The sequence below is a fragment of the Cetorhinus maximus genome, chromosome 22 (genome assembly GCF_964194155.1).
Source record: "Cetorhinus maximus chromosome 22, sCetMax3.hap1.1, whole genome shotgun sequence".
NCBI lineage: Eukaryota > Metazoa > Chordata > Chondrichthyes > Lamniformes > Cetorhinidae > Cetorhinus > Cetorhinus maximus.
In genome coordinates this window covers 35,080,780-35,100,767 of record NC_135900.1, presented here as the reverse complement: position 1 = coordinate 35,100,767, position 19,988 = coordinate 35,080,780, and the positions used below count along the sequence as shown (strand labels likewise).

Sequence of the window (19,988 nt, the reverse complement as noted above, 5' to 3'; positions counted from 1 at the left end):
CCACACCAGATATCCTGTCACCCTTCCAGGGTGATTGCCAATTTGATACTTCATTGGCCCACAGCACATAACTGATGCCAATGTCCACCAGAAACTAGGTCAGGGCTGCTCAGGATCATTATACATAGTCCCCTTGCAGCCAGCAGACATTGGAGACCTTCATTCCAACAGAGGGCCAGATTCAAACCCAAGAGATGGAAGGAATTAAAGCTGAGAAATAGAAGACAGGCATCCAATGCCCCCAGGGTCAGCTTTTGGATGAAGAGGTCCCCTTAACCTGACTTTATTTGCTTTTAAAAAGAGTCTGAACACTGGAGGAAAATGAAGACCATCATGCCCAGAAAACAAGACATGTCAGCCAGTCCTAGTAGCTAGATGATTTCTACCAGTACCAACCAGTGGAGTGCAGCAGCATAAATGCAACTATGCTAATACCTAATTTGCCATCAGCTAAATAAAATTAAAAGCTTATGAAGTCATAATTACACAACTTGATTCTATTTGCCAAATACTCGATTTTATTACTGTAAGTCATGGATATGGTTGGGGTTTAAATCCTACACCTTCCTTTCTCAAAGAGATAGCTATGCTTCAGTTTGCTAAAGCAAAATGCTATGAATCATTCATGAGTTATTCATGAGTTCAAAGTCACAGAAATTGATACAATAACAATTTGAAAATCGACAGACTGGCTAAAATTCTAAAAACCTCAAAAGTATAAATGAAATAAATGACTAGGAACAAAAAACTTTTAATCTAGAAACCAAAAATATATATGGAGAACTGGGTTGAAACAAAATTGAAATATTTTACAAGATCATTGCCTATGTGTTTATTCCTTCAGAAGCACATCGTTACTTGTTGATTCTTTACATCTCAGCCAAGAATCCATCAAACGAATAACTAATTGTATTACCTTCATGACCAGTAACTTTCCTCGCTTACACCTGAAGTCCTTTTAAACCTTAATGATCTAATACACTCCGCTGGTGACCTGCTGATACTAAAAGCAGAAACTTTTAGCAGGCTGAACAATTATATCTCTTGAAAATTTATAAGTACTAAGAATTTCACTCTACATAACTCACTATGTAATTCAGAGCTCAAAAGAGTTGTAAAGTCAAAGGTTTGCACTTCATCCCAATGCTGGAAGTTATTTTACAGCTTTAGAAATGGGCGTTTCACACCACAACACATAGATCAATCTTAATTTTTTCCTTTACTACATTTCCATTTTCAACCTAGCTCAGCTTATTCTTTACAGTAAATCACATGGTCTTGGTGTGGGTGGGCAATAAATGCCAGCTTTGTCAGTAACGCCTACATGCCAAGCAGGAATAAAATAAAAATCTACCTCCCAGAGAAACATAAAAGATCTTTTCATAATTACTTTTTCCTAAAAGGAAAACTGCACTTGTAAAATATAATCAATATTCTGCTAATAATGCTGTGGGTAGGGAATCAAAGGACATAATATTTCTGTCACGTCACTGCAGTCACAGTGGCATGACACAAATATTACTCACAATTCAGTAATACTTTGCTCTGTTGCATTAAGTGATGGATTAACCAAACAAATTGAGTATCCTGTTAACATAAAAGATTGAATATTCAAATCTCTTACAGAATATAGCTAGTTCAAGAACAGGGAGAAATAGGCAAACTCATACTTCAGCAGACCACATTCCAATGGTTTCCAGTCAAGGGGATGTAGCTGTGGAGTGAAAGGTAAAGGAGGAAAATAAAAAAGTCACATACTTGACTCATCACTTGCTTAACTATTCAACGCAATATCGGCAGAGACGTCAACAATCGCAATCACTGGGCAGAGCAGTTCCATAGCTTGAGAGTACTTAGAGAGCAGAGCATTCCTAGGATCTAGGGAATTTTGGAAAGTCTGATGTGCTGAAGTGGACTAACAGTTTGAGGGGAGGCACACAATAGTTCCATTTAACAAAACATGATTCCAGGATTTTCTGTTCAAAAAGAGCTGTTGTTCAAATGTTTGCTACAGCTGCGTAAATAATTTTTAAACAGGGTGAGGGCAGTGGCAGCAAAGGGAAGGAGAGAATGAGCAAGTGAGAGAATGAGGGGAGGGAACACTAAAGTGCTTTGAGTGTCCCATGTTGTGAAAGACGCTATATTAAAAAAAATGCTCTTCATGTTCCTTCTCAGTTTTAAAATTGTTTTGAGAAAACACTTCACAGCTTTTAAACTGTTTTCTGCTTTAAAAGGCACCTTGCATAATTCTATGAAATTGTTTAAATAAAAACAACAGACTTGAAAGAATATGCGGATAACTGGTTTAGCCATTCACCACCAGATCTGGCTGGACAACATAAACACTATCGGGTCCTGCTCTCAACTGCTCACTATTCCATTCTGTAATGCAAACATAACCCTTGGCTTCCTTTCTTTACTGCAAACCATCTTCTTAAACCCCTCCCCTTTTTGTCCTCCACCCTCACCTCCAACAATAAGTGCAAGGAACTTAGACTTCTTTGTCACCAAGATCGAAACCATCTGATCATCTGCCTCTGCCACTTTCCTCCCTTCCCTTGGTTTGGATAAAAACTTAATGGCTTGATTACAATAACAAATGACAAACATCTTATCTCCCAAAATAATCATTTATAAAGCCTTTTCTAGTGGGTATTATCATATACTGCAAACTTCTGTCTTGATCTTAAACTGTCAGCAAGAATTTTTGACCTGATGGTTAAAAAGGTCAAATAGTTTTGCAGTCTAGGTGCAAAAGCATAGCATTTTGAAAGAAAGAACACTCAGTCAATCCGAGTGGGCCGAGCTTATGAGTAACACATCCTCACAAATAGAAACATTTGAACTTGGGCCCGGACTTTGTGGTGATAATGACCATGAAACTGTCAGTGTTACTGTCATTAGTCCTTTGAATCTGACATCAGCTTCTGGAGTTCGCTCATGCACAGCTAAATGCAGAACTCCAGAAGTTGCTGTCAGTGATTATACTTATCTTCATAGGGCGGAGGCTCCACAGACTTCAATCAATTAGAAGTCACTCAGCTGATGAAAACTTCTCTTCTTACACTGCAAAATCACTGTTAAAACCCCCTGGCAAAATTACTCTTTTTAATGAAGTGTAACTAGGTTTTTAATGACAGATTAAGTCATAACCATGAAGAATTTCACTGGCTCTGGAAAACAAATTTTCTAAAAATGCAATGTCAAATATGTTTCTCATGATAAAAATTCCAAGTCTTTCTTCAAGTATAATTTTTTAAAATAATATTACAATTTCTAATGTGCATGTCCCAATCATTTATTTTGCTTTCTGTACATTTATATAAAAGGTGAAGTATAATCAGTGCATTTTATTTCCTGGTTTGCAGACTGAGAATACTTCAATGTGATTGGCTGTTACTGAACACCCAGAAGTCCTCTTGGCTTGACGTTATACATAGGGCAATGGAACAGATAATGAGAAAACACATACATTCTAGTTTTAATTTTTTGCGTGTAGAACACAGAGAACTAGTCCGAATTCCTTAATTGAGACATTTGCAATAGAAAGCTTTTTCGAGAGAATGTGGGAAAGTTTTCAATGCTGTACTGCACTGATGTGAATATCAGGGTTGAAAAGTAATACTCAAGCAAAATTTCTATTGCCAAAAAAGGAACTGATACAATCCATTACCGGTTGGTACGAATGAGTTTCAGATGCACAGCAACACTGAACAATTTTCCCACTCTTGTTACTCAACATTTTAATTCACAATATTTCAACAATGTTTAGCTGGATACTCGGCTCTTGTTATTGAAATGGACAAGTACATGGAGGTGAAGAGATACACCAGTAAGCGACAGCCACCTTGTCCTAAGCAATCATAGCTTCCAAGCTGTGTAAATATTGCACAACTCAGCATACCACAAGCGCTTGTTAGCATTGGCCAACCTAAAGGTTGTCCACTAAATTTACTTTGAAGCTTTCAGGTCAATCTCTGGCAGTGTACAAACTTTGAAGCATTACTTTTATATCACTTGTTACGACCGTCCCCAGGCGAGGTCCCCTAATTTGTTAACTTCCCAAACAGGACCCCAATTTTGTTATGCTTCTGGGTGAGGAGGAAGAGCTGGCTTCCCTTCTTTATTCAACCCCTTCAGAAGGTTGCAACAAGGTTAATTTAAAATGGATCCCTTTTCCTAGTCCAAATGTATTTATGTTTTAGAAGAAGTCAATTTAACCAGGCTTCCTTGAGACAAAGAGAGTGTAAGTTTATTAGTTACTAAAAACCCAAGAAAAAAAAAATCAAAATGTGACATACACACACACACAGATACAAACGCGAAATGAGAAGTTGAGTCAAATAAAAGTTTTTTAAAAAGAGATAAAAATTGGCCTTTGGCTTGTGAGGTATAGGTGGCAAAATGTTGCAGCCGTTAGGTTGAGTAATTCTGGCAGAGTTGACTTTGGCATTTTAAAAAAAAATTATTTGTCGCTGACTAGGCCACTAAGGTGGTTCCTTTACATTCTCAGCCATCTTTTGCTCAGGGTCTTTGCTTATATGTCTTATTAAAAAAAATGTCTTCCTTAAAAGTTCAATATGCCCGTAAGTAATTTGGGGCTGTAATCCACTGTCGTGACACACTGAATGGATACTCGCTGTTGGAAGCCGTATTTCTTGCATTTTAATTGTCCATTTAATTCTGAAGCTCTAATATTTAGACCAGCATGTGAATAAAAATATAACAAAGCAGCTTTTAAGAAAACAATTTTTTTTCCCAATGGTTTTGGTGTTACAAGAGTTTGTATAGTTGCCAAAAATGAAGAGAACTGACCCCTCCTTTAATGAATCCAAAAGGACACAAGTGATTTCCTGGCATCCTCAATATCAAGTCTAGTTATTAAATGGTGTTTCCTATAAATTCTCCCTATTAGTTAAGCTTAATCTTGTGCATAATGAAGAATGCAGAGTAAGAGCTTACTTTTGAATGTCCTTTAACAAGTAAAGGTTCGAGACAGTCATTTCTGTAGCCCATCTCCAGTCTTTTTATATGCAAATATGAAACCGAAATGCATATATATCAATGTATTAAAGAACACTGTAAATAGGGAAAATATACCAACTACTAATGTTAACCCACTCCAGTGCATGAATGGGCCAAGGGAAAAAAACAAATAGGAACTACTTGTGTTTATATAATGCATTTAACAGGGAAAAAACATCTCAGGGTAATGACCAAGTCAGAGTTGATGCACGTTAGGATAAAGGCAGCAGATCTTAGAGGGGATGGCTTACAAACGATGGGAGAGCATTGGAATAGTTGCATCTGGTGATGAGGGCACAAGTTAGAGCACCCCTACTCCCACCTCAGGCTGTCTCATTTAGATTTTACTCTATCTGGTATTCATGCCATCAAAATCCGCTACATCACATCTTGTTTATGTTTAATGGGATCAGCCATCGTTCTGCACAAGCTTTAGCTACATAAATTTGCTGGGTTTTTTTTTAAACAATTCACTGTGTTTAGCTTAGTATCAGTTGTAAACTTGGACATGCTCACCTGCACTCCCAAAATTAGACCATATATAGCTCTGAAAAAAGCTTGCCTCCCACCCCTATCAAAACCAATCTCTGAGAACATCATTTGTCGCTGCCCACCAATCTGAGAATAATTTCTTACAATCTATGTATTGATCTTTTTCTCTTCACCAACTCATGACAATCATGGGATTCTATTCAGTTTGACATGACAAACCTATCATAGTGACACTCCTTAAATCAGCTTTCCAAGTGTTCACTTACACTGACCCTGATGAACAACTTTCCAATCACTGGTCTTAAACTGATCTATAGTTACTTGGTATGTCCTTTCATTCTTTCTCAAAAGAAAGTGCAACATTTGCTACCTTCAAATCCTAGATACTATCCCTAAATCTAGCAAGATTTTGAAAAGGTCAATTAATAGATCCACAATATCTTGACTATTTTACTACTATTAATGCTAACATCACCAAAATAGATTTGCTGATCATTTGTATGCTGCTTGTTGTGTCCATATAGTCATTATTACACAGACAAATATAATAGCCTACAATTAAAAAGTAATTACTTGTCTGTGAAGCAATTTGGGAGGTCCTGAGGACATCAAAGGTGCTATGCAAGTGAAAATTTTTTTCTTTGTGTTTGCACACCATTATGTATAGATTCTTGGTTAGTGCTGTGTTTTCTGTTGCTGATGCTTGACAGTAATTTCAGTTTGTTCTGTCCAAACATTCCTTACTTGTTTATGTTCTATGGCTTAGAAACTGTGTTTAGAGAATTGCCAATGAGTAACTTTTAAACTAATATACATCATGGAAGTACCATCTTCAGGGCCCTGATCAAAGAGATTTTCCTTCTGTACTGAATGGCATTGCCCAAACAGTTTATGCATAATACTTGTAACCATGGTTTGCGGCGGATTTGGACCTTGGTCCTCGAAGAAATAGGTGAATACACACTCTAGTGAACACGCTCTGCAACTCATTTCTTGGCACCAGTACTTTTAAATTAAAATGTACCCTTGCTAATGCTTCTTTCTAGTGTAGGTTAAGAGGAAAGAAAATAAAATAAGTAAATAAGAAAGATATATTAAAAACAGTTTTTACAAGCATGTTAAAGGAAGAAATTAGTGGAAGTAGAGGAGAAATCATAATGGCAAACAAAGAAACAGGAATATAGGAACATAGGAACAGTGCAAGGTCATTCAGCCCTTTGAGCCTGTTCCGCCACTTGATACAATCATGGCTGATCAAACACTTCATTGCCTTTTATCCAAACTATCCCCGTTATTGTTAATCAGAAATCTATCGATCTCTACCTTAAACATATTCAATGACTGAGCTTCCACGGCCCTCTGGGGCAGGGAATTCCAAAGATTCACAACCCTCTGAGTAAAGGAATTTCTCCTCATCTCGGTCCTAAGTAGTTTCCCCCTTATTTTGAAAATGTGTCCCCTGGTTGTAGACTCCCCAGTCAGGGGAAACATCTTTCCTGCATCTACCCTGTCTATTCCTTTAAGTATTTTGTAGGTTTCAATGAGATCACCTCTCATTCTTCTAAACTCTAGAGAATACAGGCCCAGTTTCCCCAATCTTTCTTCATAAGACAGTTTGCCATCTCTGGAACAAGTCTGGTGAATCTTCGTTGCACTCCCTCTATGGCAGTAATATCCTTTCTGAGGTAAGGGGACCAAAACTGCACACAGTACTCCAGGTGTAATCTAACCAAGGTTCTATACAATTGAAGGAAGACTTCACTATTCCTGTACTCAAATCCTTTTGCAATAAAGGCTAACATTCCATTAGCCTTCCTAATTGCCTGATGCACCTGCATGTTAGCTTTCAGTTTCTTATGGACCAGGACACCCAGGTCCCTTTGTACATCTACACTTTCTAATCTCTTACCATTTAAGAAATACTCTGCACATCTGTTCCCATACCAAAGTGGACAACCTCACATTTTCCACACAATATTCCAGCTGTCATGTTCCTATCCACTCACTAAGTCTGTCCAAATCTTCCTGCAGCTGCTTTATATCTTCCTCACAACAGACATTCCCGCCTAACTTTGTATCATCTGTGAACTTGGAAATATTACATTTGGTCCTCACATCCAAATCATTGATATATATTATGAACAGCTGGGGCCCAAGTATTGATCCTTGTGGTACCCACTATTCACAGCTTACCAATGCGAGAATGGTCCATTTAATCGTACTCTGTTTTCTGCCTGTCCTCCACGGCCCTCCTTAATCCATGTCAGTATATCGCCTCCTATCCCATGTGCTTTTATTTTGCTAATCAGCCTCCTGCGGGGGACTTTATCAAAAGCCTTCTGAAAATCCAAGTATACTACATCCATCGACTCTCCTTTATCAAATTTGTTAGTAACATGATCAATAAAAAACTCCAAGTTCATCAAACATGATTTCCCATTCGCAAATCCATGCTGACTATGCCCAATCAGATCATGATTATCCAAGTATCCATTTATCACATCCTTTTTAAAAACAGATTCTCGCATTTTCCCAACTACTGATATAAGGCTAACAGGTCTGTAGTTCCCGGTTTTCTCTCTCCCTCCCTTCTTAAATAGTGGGATGACATTTGCTATCTTCCAATCTTCAGGAACCATTCCAGAATCTATAGAATTTTGGAAAGTAATCATCAATGCATCCACTATCTCAATAGCAACCTCTTTCAACACTCTGGGATGCAGAATATCAGGTCCTGGGGACTTATGAACTTTCAGTCCCATTAATTTCTCCGGTACAACCTTCTTACTGATATTAATCTCCTTCAACTCCTCATTCTCCCTAGTCCCTTGCATCTCTAAATCTGGGAGATTTCCTGTATCTTCCTCAGTGAAAACAGGCACAAAGTAATCATTTCCATTTCTCTATTCCCCATTATGAATTCTCCTGACTCTGCCTGTAATGGACCCACATTTGAATTAGCCAAACACTTCCTTTTTACATCCCTATAGGAGTTTTTACAGTCTGTTTTTAGGTTTTTTTGCTATATTGCATTCATATTCTATGCTCCCTTTCTTTACCAGTTTCTTGGTCTTCCTTTGCTGTATTCTAAAAGCCTCCCAATCCTCAGGTTTATTATCTGGCAACTTTATAAGCCTTTTCTTTTAATCTTATACAATCCTTAACCTCCTTTGTCAGCTACAGTTGACTGACCTTTTATGGGTTTTTGCACCTTGAAAGAATGTATGGTGCTGTAAGCTATGTTATAGCTCTTAGAAGACTATCCATTGCCTATGCACAGTAATGTATTTCCCCAATCCACCTCAGCCAATTTGTCCCTCATGCCTTTATAATTTCCTTTATTCAGCTTTAAATGGCAGAGAAATAAAACAGATACTTTGCGTCACAAAGAACATACCATAAATTGTGGGGAACGAAGGCTCTGATGAGAGTGAGGAACTCAAAGTAATTATTACTTGAGAAAAGTGCTTCAGAAATTAATGGGGCTAAAAGTCTGCAAACCCCCAGGTCCTGATGGCCTTCAGTCTAGGGTTTTAGAAGAATCGATGCATTAGTTTTGATCTTCCAGAATTTCCTAGATTCTAGAACATTCCTTGTGGATTGGAAGGCAGTAAATGATGTTTAAGAAAGGATGAAGAGAGAAAGCAGGGAACTATGTCAGCCTGACATTAATGGATTTTGCAGTCAGTGGTAAAGCAAATGTGCTCACCATTGACGTCGAAGAAAACAGTCCACCAAGATCTAGCAATTTCTCCCCTGATGGCAGTTTAAATCTGACACTAAATCACGGGGATATCTGAGTGTGTGGCAACAGTGATGCCAATTACACTGAAACTTTCACACACAGCAAACCAGGAAGATCAAAGCACTGATGATCCTTCATTCTTAATTTAAATATTCAGATAGAAAAATGAATGATTGTTTGGATTAATACAGAAACTAAAATAAAGATAAACAGTTCAAAAACGGTTTATAAAAATATGCAATTATTACTATGGAGAAAATTGACAATCACAACTATAAAATTAGCTTATCAGGGCCAGTTAAGGTACTAAGCAGTATGAAGGTAGTTATTGAAAACTCAGTTACACCTCATTCAACAAGGTGCAAATTTTTCAAAGCTTTTTACAGAGAGTGTAAATTCTTGTCAATTCAACTGATTTCCATTGATTGCAGTCTGAATAGCAATGCTTCAACAAGCATTGGAGAAGCGTAGAATCATTGTCAGCAACTTCTTGATGCTTGATTTCTGTTATTTTGTGCGTGTTCAGACTCCAGAATTTTCTGTCAGATCAAGTGGAATAATGACATCAAATGCTGACAGTTTTGCATGCATTACCATTGCAAAATCTGCGCTGATATGATTACACAGTCAATTCGGGATTATGAAAGAGAAATCAGGTTTGACAAATCTAGTAAGAGTTTTTTGATGGTGTAACTCGCGAGGTAGATGAGAGAAAACTAGTGGATGTAGCGTATCTGGATTTTCAGAAGGCATTCAATATATTAATATGTATTGAAGATTGGTTTACAGAGAGCAAACAGTAGAAATAAGCAAGTCATTTTCAGGATGGCAGGGTGTAATCAGTAACATGCTACAAAAATCCGAGCTTGGGCCTCAATTACCTACAATCCATATCAATGACGTGGATGAAAGGACCTAGAGTAATATGCCACGCTTGCTAATGATGCAAAGCTCGGTTGGAAAGTAAGTTGTGAAGACGCATAGAGCCTTCAAAGGGATATACAGTTTACATGATTGGGCAAGAAGGTGGCAGATGGAGTATAACGTGGAGAAATGTGAAATTATCCACTTTGGTGTGAAGAATGGAAAAGATTTTTTTAAAAAGGTGATAGAGTAGTTAATCGTTAGTATTTAGAGGGATTTGGGTTACTTTGTACACGAATCACAGCAAATTAAAATGCAGATCAAAGCTCTGATTCTTGTAGCATGTTCATGAACAATTAAGGAAGCAAATGGTACGTTAGGCTTCACTGCAAGGGTGTTGGAGTATAAGAGTAAGGAAGTCTTGCACAGTTCTATAAGACCATGCCTGCTCGCCTCCTAACCCAAGGAAGGGTATACTTGCCTTAGAAGGGGTAAACCAAAGGTTCAGTTGATTGAATCCAGGGATGAGAGGGCTGTCCTATAAGTCTATATTCTCTGGGGTTTAGAAGAATGAGAGATGATCACATTGAAACATGTGAAATTCTTGGAGAGTTTGACAGGGCAGATGCAGAGAGACTGTTTCTGCTGGTTCGATAGTCTAGAAATAAGAGGTATAGTCTCAGAATGCCTTTTGGGTCAGAAATGAGAAGAAATTTCTTCATTCAAGACGCCTGTGAATCTTTGGAATTCCCAAAGTGATGTGGAAGTTCAGTCAATGAATATGTTCAAGACTAAGATCAATAGATTTATGGGTACTAAGGGAATTAAAGAATATGAAAACAGAGTGAGAAAGTGAAGCTGATATAGAATTTCAGTCACAATCATATTGATTGGCCATGCGTGCTCGATGGGCCTTATGGCCTATTGCTGCTTCTATTTCTTATGTTTCTAATGATGCAGCTACCAGAATTTACAATTACATCATGGCTTAGTAAGATAATTTCCTAGTGTAGGATAGAAGAAACATATGAAAAAACAGAAGATAAAGGTCAGTAGATTCAAATAGTTGAACAACAATTAACTTCAGGAAGAAAGTGCTGTATGAAAGGTAATAGAATTAAGGAATTGCATTGATCTGGCTGGCTCAACTGCAGAAAGAAATATGTCTCCTGCTAGTTCGGAGCTCATCTCATTCAATAAGCTACAAGTAGAAAACATGTTTGTTCATTAGTTAGGAATTATTCTTATTAACTGCGATACCAATAAGGTTACATTGGCTTATTAGCTTCTCTCTATATGAATTGTTTTAACTCTCTTGGTGTAATGGGCAGATGTGCCATTTGCCAATAATACCACAACCTTGAAGAGTGAGGGTCTCATCTTTCAAAGAAACTGCATGAGCTTCGAAGATGAAAACACATTTACAACACACAAATCTTCTGAGGCACATTTTTTTTTCTTCATAGTTCAGAGTTCCATTAAGTTGCAACTTACATATGCACCCACAGAGACTGGGTCTTAAGGGTTTACTAGAAAAGACTGGTCGAACTATTAACCAACTTTTAAACTGTCACAGCAATAGAAATATGCTACAGAGTAGGAATCCCAAAACGTAACTTGCTAACCACATGCCTAGGCAATTTGGCTCTTTTAAGTTCACATAAACTCAATCCTAGTGGTGCTTATATTTCTTATTTGATGTTTGTACTGTTCAGATTTTGTACGGCAGATTTGAAAGGACTGTTTTTAGCTTGGAGATTTGAAAGGAATGTTTTTAAGCTTGGAGATTTGAAAGGACTGTTTTTAGCTTGGAGATTTGAAAGGACTGTTTTTAGCTTGGAGATTTGAAAGGACTGTTTTTAGCTTGGAGATTTGAAAGGACTGTTTTTAGCTTGGAGATTTGATTAATAGATGACTCTAAAACAGTCTATCAAGAGATAAGTGCAAATGAATGTGATGGGGTATATATAGCTCCCAGGGCTGATGGTATGCACCTCTATGACCCACAAAGTTGAACAGCTTAAGCACCTCTACTGTATAGTATGTTGTCTATGATTTTTCTTCTGATTCAATACATGCAGAAATAAATTAGCCAAGTTGTCTAGCTGCATGAATATTTTCAGTCTTCTAAATTGACAAGACACACAGTGGGCATCCCACATTATCCAGTAAGCAATTCATGAAAGTAAATTGTTTGGCCTGGATTATACTGATATATAAAACAGGGTGTGAGATACAGGTTATAGTTCATAAGAAACACCACTTGCTTACAAGAAAATGCATTGGGAAAAGCCCAAATTGTAGCTGTTAACCTTAAACAAATAAATGTTACATTGGAAAATCAAGTTAATCAGAAACTGTCTCATACTAATATTACATCACATGAAAAACAGTTAGTTAATCTCAAACAAAAACATACAATTCCACAATAAGTTAGACCTTGGAAACATTTACCTGCCTTTTTGTTGTCGACACAGACTGACCAGTTTCCTACTGTAATAAAAGCAAAATACTGCAGATACTGGAAATCTGAAATAAAAACAGAAAATGCTGGAAAAACTCAGCAGGTCTGGCAGCGTCTGTGGAGCGAGAAACGGTTAACGTTTCGAGTCCATATGACTCTTCTTCAGATGCTGCCAAGCATTTTCCAGCATTTTCTGTATTTATTCCATTTCCAACTGTGCCTGTTCATATTTCCAGCATTGATCCTTTTAATTCCTTAATTACACAATTATCCTGAGTAACAGCAATGAGTTGAAAGATCTCATGGAGTGGTCCCAAACTATATCATTTTTTTAGACTTTATTCATTTTTTTGCTTAGCAAATTGTTACACTTTGGAATGCAATGCCTGAAAGGGTGGTGGACAGAGATTCAATAATAACTCGAAAAAGATAATTAGACAAATGCTTGAAGGGAAAAAAAACTGCAAAGGTTTGGGAAAGGAGCAAGGGTGCAAGGCTAATTTATAGCTCTTTCAAGCAACTGGGACAATCATGGTGGGCCAAATGGCTCCTTCTGTGCTGCATTATTCTATGACTCTAATTTGATCCGTTTTGTTTTTAAGTGAGGAAGACTTACATTTATGTAGCATCTTTTATGATCCCAGGATGTCTCAAAGCAGTTTACTGCCAATTATGTACTTTTGTATTGTAGTCAGTTGTAATCCTGAAAGCATGGCAGCCAATTTCAGTAAATTATTGTCCCACATAACAGCAATATGATAATAATTAGATAATCTACTTTAGTGCTGTTGATAGAGGGATAAACTTTTGTCAGGATATTGGGGAGGCTCCCCTGCTCATCTTCAAAATAATGCCACGGGATCTTTTACTTCCACCTCAGAGGTAGCAAGGGCTTTGGTTTAATGTTTTATCTAGAAGATGGTACCTCCAACAGTGCAGCACTTCCTCAGCACCACGCGGTAGTATTAACTTAGATTTTGCATCAGATCTTGAGTGGGACCTGCAACCTTCTGATCAGAGGGGACAGTGCTATCACTGAGCCATGGCTGACACTTTCTTTTTCCCCAAAGACCTTCTCCTTTGAAAGTAAACATCCACTGTAGTTCATCCAAAACTTCTGCATCTATTTCCACATATACAAGACAAGCTCCTTAAAGATACGATGGACTGGCAATAAATTATTCCTCAAAATAATAGCTGACCAAAGAGACTTCAGCTGTCCACTCTAAACCACTTGCAAAACAAGACTACAGTACAATTAACGTAGTTATTACTGTTGTAATATTCCATTTGACTTGGCTTTAATTTTGCATTGAAGTATTTACCAATTCTCTCAAAAAAGTGATATTAGTAATAACAACATGGTTTTCTTTTCAATAAAATGCAAGTATATTAATTGCTTGTTCTGACCCATGCAAAATTCCTTCCATGGATTGGGGGGAAATGGTGGTGTAGTGGTAATGTCCAGTGACATTGCAGGCTAATGTTCTCGGGACTACTCGAGAGTAATGTAGGCTCTCATGTTCAAATCCCACACGGCAACTGATGGAATTCAAGTTCAATTTTTGATAAAAATTTGGAACTGAAAGCTAGTCTCAGTAATGGAGACCATGAAACAATCATCAATTGTCATAAAAATCCACCTGGTTCACTAATGACCTTTAGGGAAGGAAATGTGCTGTCCTTACCCGGTCTGGCCACATTGTGACTCTGGAACCACAGCAATGTGATTAACTCTTAACTGCTCTTAAGGGCAATTAGGAATGGGCAACAAATGCTGGCCTTGCCAGTGACACCCACATCCTACGAATGAAGAAAACAAACATGCTGCTGGATTATTGTTGCGCAGCCCTCCAGATTCCCCCCTCATCAACTTAGACAACGCTGAAATTGCACGACCATTGTGCATTAAACTGTTAAGGAATCTTAAAATTCAAAGTGACCTCTAATGGCATTACCAAGTGTGTAAAATGCTTAAGAGGGCAAATGAAATACTTCACATACTACATCTTCAAGCATCGCAACATATCTCAAACTAACCTATTCACTGTGTTTAATAGTTATGCAAGATCCATCGTTGCATATGCAGCACCTGTTTGGAATGTTGGACTTACCAAAGAGCACGTGAACAAGCTTTACTCTTCAGAAATGAGCACTGAAACTGATCCTAGGTAATGCATACCAAAGCTACTCTGACACAATCAAACAACTGAATGTGTTCCTTGCTGAAAGGTGGAAAACACCGTCTGAACTTCGCTAGAAAACTCTTGAATCCCACTTCCCACTGTCACTATCGCTTGTTACAACTAAACAAAATTAAATGTACAACGGAATTAAGGAGAAAAGCCACTATTCGCCAAATAAGATGCAAAACTGACTATGAGACAGTCCAATCTCCTCCTTTATAAAATTCATAAATAGTGTGCAAATGATTGAGAATTTATGAACTCAACCTGACAACATTTGATTTATGGACTTTAATAAAAATGCAGAGTGCAGTAGACCATTCATTTTTATTCTGTAAATTAAGGAGACCTGCATTTTGCAATATATTATTATAATTTCAGTATACAAATAATTATTGTGCAATCCTTTTATTAATTTAGACTTTTATTTTATTTCAATGATGGTCTAAAACTATGTTAAGAATTACTTGTTTTGTTTGTATTGTCATCAGGGTTCAGCACCTGCTGCCATGATGATTTTCAATAAAACACTTATCTCTCTACTGATATAGGGCAATGTTGCTGAGATATTGAGCTACATTGAGGATGTAACAAGTAGGCTGGATAAAGGAGAACCATTAAATGTAATATATTTGGATTTCCAAAAGGCATTTGGTAAAGGTGCCACATAAAAGGTTACTACACAAGGTAAGAGCTCCTGGAGTTGGGGTAATACATTAGTTTGGATAGAGGATTGGCTAACCAACAGAAAACAAAGAGTTGAGATAAGTGGGTCATTTTCAGCTTGGCAAACTGTAACTAGTGGGGTGCTACAGGTATCAGTGCTGGGACCTCAACTATTTACAATCCATATTAATGACTTGGATGCAAGGGCCGAGTGTATTATAGCCAAATTTGCTCATGTTACAAAAATAGATAGGAAGCAGGCTGTGAGGAGGACACAGAGTCTGCAATGGGATATAGATAAGTTAAGTGAGTGGATAAAAATTTGGTAGATGGAGTATAATGTGGGAAAATGTGAGGTTGTCTTCTTTAGTGGAAAAAATAGAAAAGCAGAATATCATTTAAACGGAGAGAGATTGCAGAATGCTGCAGTAGAGGAATCTGAATCACAAAAAGTTAACATGCAGGTAATTAGGAAGTCAAATGAAATGTTGGCCTATATTGCAAGGGGGTGGAGTATAAAAGTAAGGAAGTCTTGTTACAACTGTAAAGACATTGGTGAGACCACAGCTGGAGTATTGTGTATGGTTTTGGTCTCCTTATTTAAGGAGGAATATACTTGCATAGGAGGCAGTCCAGAGAAGGTTCACTGGCTGATTCCTGGGGTGAAGGTGTTGTTTTATGAAATTAGATCGAGTAGGTTGGGCCTATACTAATTGGAGTTTAGGAGAATGAGGGGTGACCTTATTGAAACATATAAGATTATGAGGGGGCTTGACAGGGTGGATGCCGAGGGGATGTTTCCTCTTGTGGGGGAATCTAGAATTGGGGGCACAGTTTCAAAATGATGGGTCTCTGATTTAAGACCGAGATGAGGAGGAATTTCTTCTTTCAGAGTGTTGTTAATCTTTGGAATTCACTATCCCAGAGAACAGTGGAGGTTGTATCACTGAATATATTCAAGGCTGAATTAGACAAAATTTTGAAGGACGTCAAAGGTTATGGGGAACAGGCAGGAAAGTGGAATTGAGGCCACAATCAAATCAGCCATGATTCAGCAGGTTCAAAAGGCCAAATGGTCTACTACTTTTGCATAAAATAGTAATTAATGGAGTTGAATATCTCACAAATACAAAGCACTTTGATAGGACAATTTATCTGAGTTGGATTTACAGCTGTTGTTCACAAAAAGTGAATTCAATATTTGCTATTCAGCAATGTTTAGAGTTTATAATTACAAATATAATCAGTATGCTGCATTTCAACTTTTGATCTGATAACTTCAGATATTTTTTATAATGGGTCTACACATCCATGCATTTCATGTTTTACAGAAAGCCACTTTGGCTACCAACCTCAAAGATCCAGCAGAGTTACCAGATGTATGCAAACTTCTCCTAAGCTCTAGAGAGACTATGATCTTACACAAGAGGCTTCCCATTTGAAAGTTTCCAGAACCTTGCTGATGTCCACTTGTACGTCACCCCAGGGACATGGACTAATATGTTTTTTCCTCCTAGCACTGCGTTCTGCTTGTTACACCACAATCAACTATATTTCACAACTAAAGTACATTTGTGATATTTTCCCAATCAGATAGATGAGTAAGCAACAGGGGAGTTTTCCGGGTCTCTCTGCCACTTACATTAGCACAACCAACTCCTACGACCTTCAGATGTATTTTTCTCCTGCTGTCCTGAGGTGGATTAAAAATTTCAGGCCCTTTTTAGAATCAATCAATCAGTATCACTGCTTGCAATTTCGTGATCTTAATATAATGGGTCAGAAAATCACACAGCATTTGACACTGGCTGAACCAAAGGGCAAAAAACACCAAAATAGTCCAACCTCCTGGAATCCACCACTCATTTCTCCACACACATGATAAGATTAATGGCAATCAGAAGGAAAATTATACTTAACTGACAATTTGCAAATGCTTATAAATTGTCTCACTTTATGAAAAATATTACATCACCATTCTTCTGATGTATAGAAATATATTTACTGGGAAAGAAACTGAAGGGGTTCACTATAGTCTTAAAGATCACAAAATAAAATTTTAAAAAGTAATGAACAAAAGGCTGGATTTCTTACAAAAAGTAAAATTTCCAGCAGTTTTTGTTTATATTACAACGATGGGAGTGTGAATATGCTGAAAAATAACTGAATGACAGTGAGAGGGTAAACAAGATTTAGAAATCAGGGAAATCTATAGAGCTGAGGCTGTTGTGACCTCCCTTAAGGGAGCTCAGTGAGCAGGGGGGGGCCCAGGCAGTTGCCTGCTGCTGGTCCCTCCCCATTCCCCAGTCCATTCCCTGGCTGTGTATGCTCCTCCGGCTCACTTTGCTCGCTGGACCGGGGCCTCACTCACTTCCCCCGCCCCCTCCCCCCACCTTCCCCTTCTCTTTATTTTTACCTTCTCGGTATTTCTTGCGCAGCTTCCTATGCACATTCTTCACCACCCCGGAGAGTTTCTCTTGTTCCCTCTTCCTGTCCCCTTCGGAAGCCGCCGCCGCCGCCTGACGGCCGGTAAGCCCCGACTCTGCAGTCCTCTCAGCGAGACTGACATTGTGCCATCCGTCGCCCTCCTCCATACTGGTGACCGCTCGGCAACGTTCGGCGATGCTCGGCTCAGGCTCCGCCCACCGCCCGGACAGGACGCAGCCCATTGGTTGATGTGCGCGGACTGACAACGGCGTCAGGCGGACCGCCGTGATGAGGTCAGCAGGGTTGAAAAGGGCAGCAATGGAATATTAACTGCTCAATTCCTGGGGCAATAGCATCACATTTGCTAATTGCGAGGGGAAGCTTGTTAACTTCTGTCTCCATGACAACGCCATGCTCCGGATCTTTGGTCTCCCGGCACAGAGTGGGACGGCCAAGATGGAGAACCACTTCATTGGGTCTGCTCTTAGGACTGGCCAAAGTTGGTCATCCACAGACATAGACCGTGAGGAAGGTCACTCTGCAAAAAGGCTGTCCGCAAGAAGGTGGCTCTGGAGAAGGAGTGCATGCTGGGCACCACAGTCAATGGGGGGAAAGCTGGAAACAGGGAACAATATTGTTATTTAATGTTTTAAATTTAGAGCTTAGTCTTTTATTAGGGAAATTGGAGGTGGCAGCAAGGGCAATTCTGTGAATTGGAGTGGGGGAATTCACAATTTCAAAACAAAAAATTGACAGGCTCAATATGTGCCTCACATCTACCAACAGTTTGGTTTCAGTTCAACATAATTGACCCAAACTGAACCTGCCATAAGTGCCATGGCAACTAAAGCTGTGAGTAGCTCACTCCTTAATTCCCCAAAGCCTTTGTCACCTACATGGCAGAAATCAGGAGTGTAATGGTTGTCTTCCCTGAAGGACAATAGTCAAGTTCAGTTTCTACCAGAATCCGCCAAGTCAATTTGTCTGATGCCAGCCCACAAACTACCATTTTTATTGAATTCAATTTAATAAAACCTGTGGTGTGCTATACCAGTACCGTAGTCCAGGGTTCAAAATACATAGGGCCAGCAGGCAAATTCACCTTCAAAGCCCTGGAAAATTCAATCAAGGGGGGGGAACCAATGAAAAAGTCACAGATTATGCCTCTCCCATGTTCCTGTTCCAGTTCCTCCAATCACAGATTCCCTCTCTCCCAATCTTGCTGTTCCTCTGGACACAGAATCTGTAATTGGAGAAGCAGCAAGTACTGGAGACCCAGGGTATTTTTTTTTCCTATTGTGCTTTCCCATTGAGCAACAATTTGGGGCGGAAAAATCACATCCTGACTCCTCTAAGTCCTGAGCAAGAGTGATTGCAACAGCTTTGCAAAAGGACCCAAGCACCACAAGTCAAGTAGCACCATGTGCCTACAGCAACTTTATACCTCAGAAGAACTTACACTTCCAATAAGTGTAGCTAACATCATTATCTTAATAATGGTTGGAGCCAAAGTGAGCCATTTTAAAAATAAATCCCCATTCTTTTATTGGTGCATTTCCAAGGGGTGAAAATGCACAGAAACAAAACACTACACCACACAGGAAGCTGATTATTTTATTCTTATTTATTATATTCAAATTATTCAACAGGGCTGCTGCCCTTTAGATACCTCAGATCAAGCTTTGTAATTGTAGATCTTTCTAACCTAGCTATAAGTTAAAGTGGTAGAAGGCAAGAAGGGCTACCTCACAATTGGGGATGGGGATGGAAAAGTTACTGAGTGAAGTGCCCCAGAAATTTATGCCAGAGCCTCTTGATCTACACAAATAACGTGAACTGAGATTTAGTGCTAGTGAATTAAGTTTGAACATGGCACAGCAGGAGGAGTCAGAAGGCCTCAAAATCTTAGATGAGCAAGAAAGTGGCATATGGATCTGAGAAAATAAAGACCAATTCAGCAACTTAAATTTATATAGCTTCTTTAACGTAATGAAATGTTCTAAGGCACTTCACAGGAGCATTAGAAAACAGAGTATGACATCGAGCCACTTAAAGAGATAGTAGATCAATTAACAAAAGCTTGGTGAAAGAGGTAGGTTTAAATGAGTGTCTTAAAGGA

The 19,988-nt window shown here is 38.6% G+C and overlaps 1 protein-coding gene across 1 annotated transcript in view; it reads right to left on the bottom strand.

Moving 5' to 3' along the window:
- samtor (S-adenosylmethionine sensor upstream of mTORC1) overlaps positions 1–18,066 on the bottom strand; it is a 125,881-nt gene extending 107,815 nt beyond the window's left edge. Inside the window, exon 1 of the mRNA XM_078568081.1 lies at positions 17,859–18,066. Within this exon, the coding sequence (XP_078424207.1) occupies positions 17,859–18,036 (178 nt within the window). The 5' untranslated portion in view covers positions 18,037–18,066. The remainder of the gene's footprint in view (positions 1–17,858) is intronic.
- Positions 18,067–19,988: the final 1,922 nt, after the last annotated feature.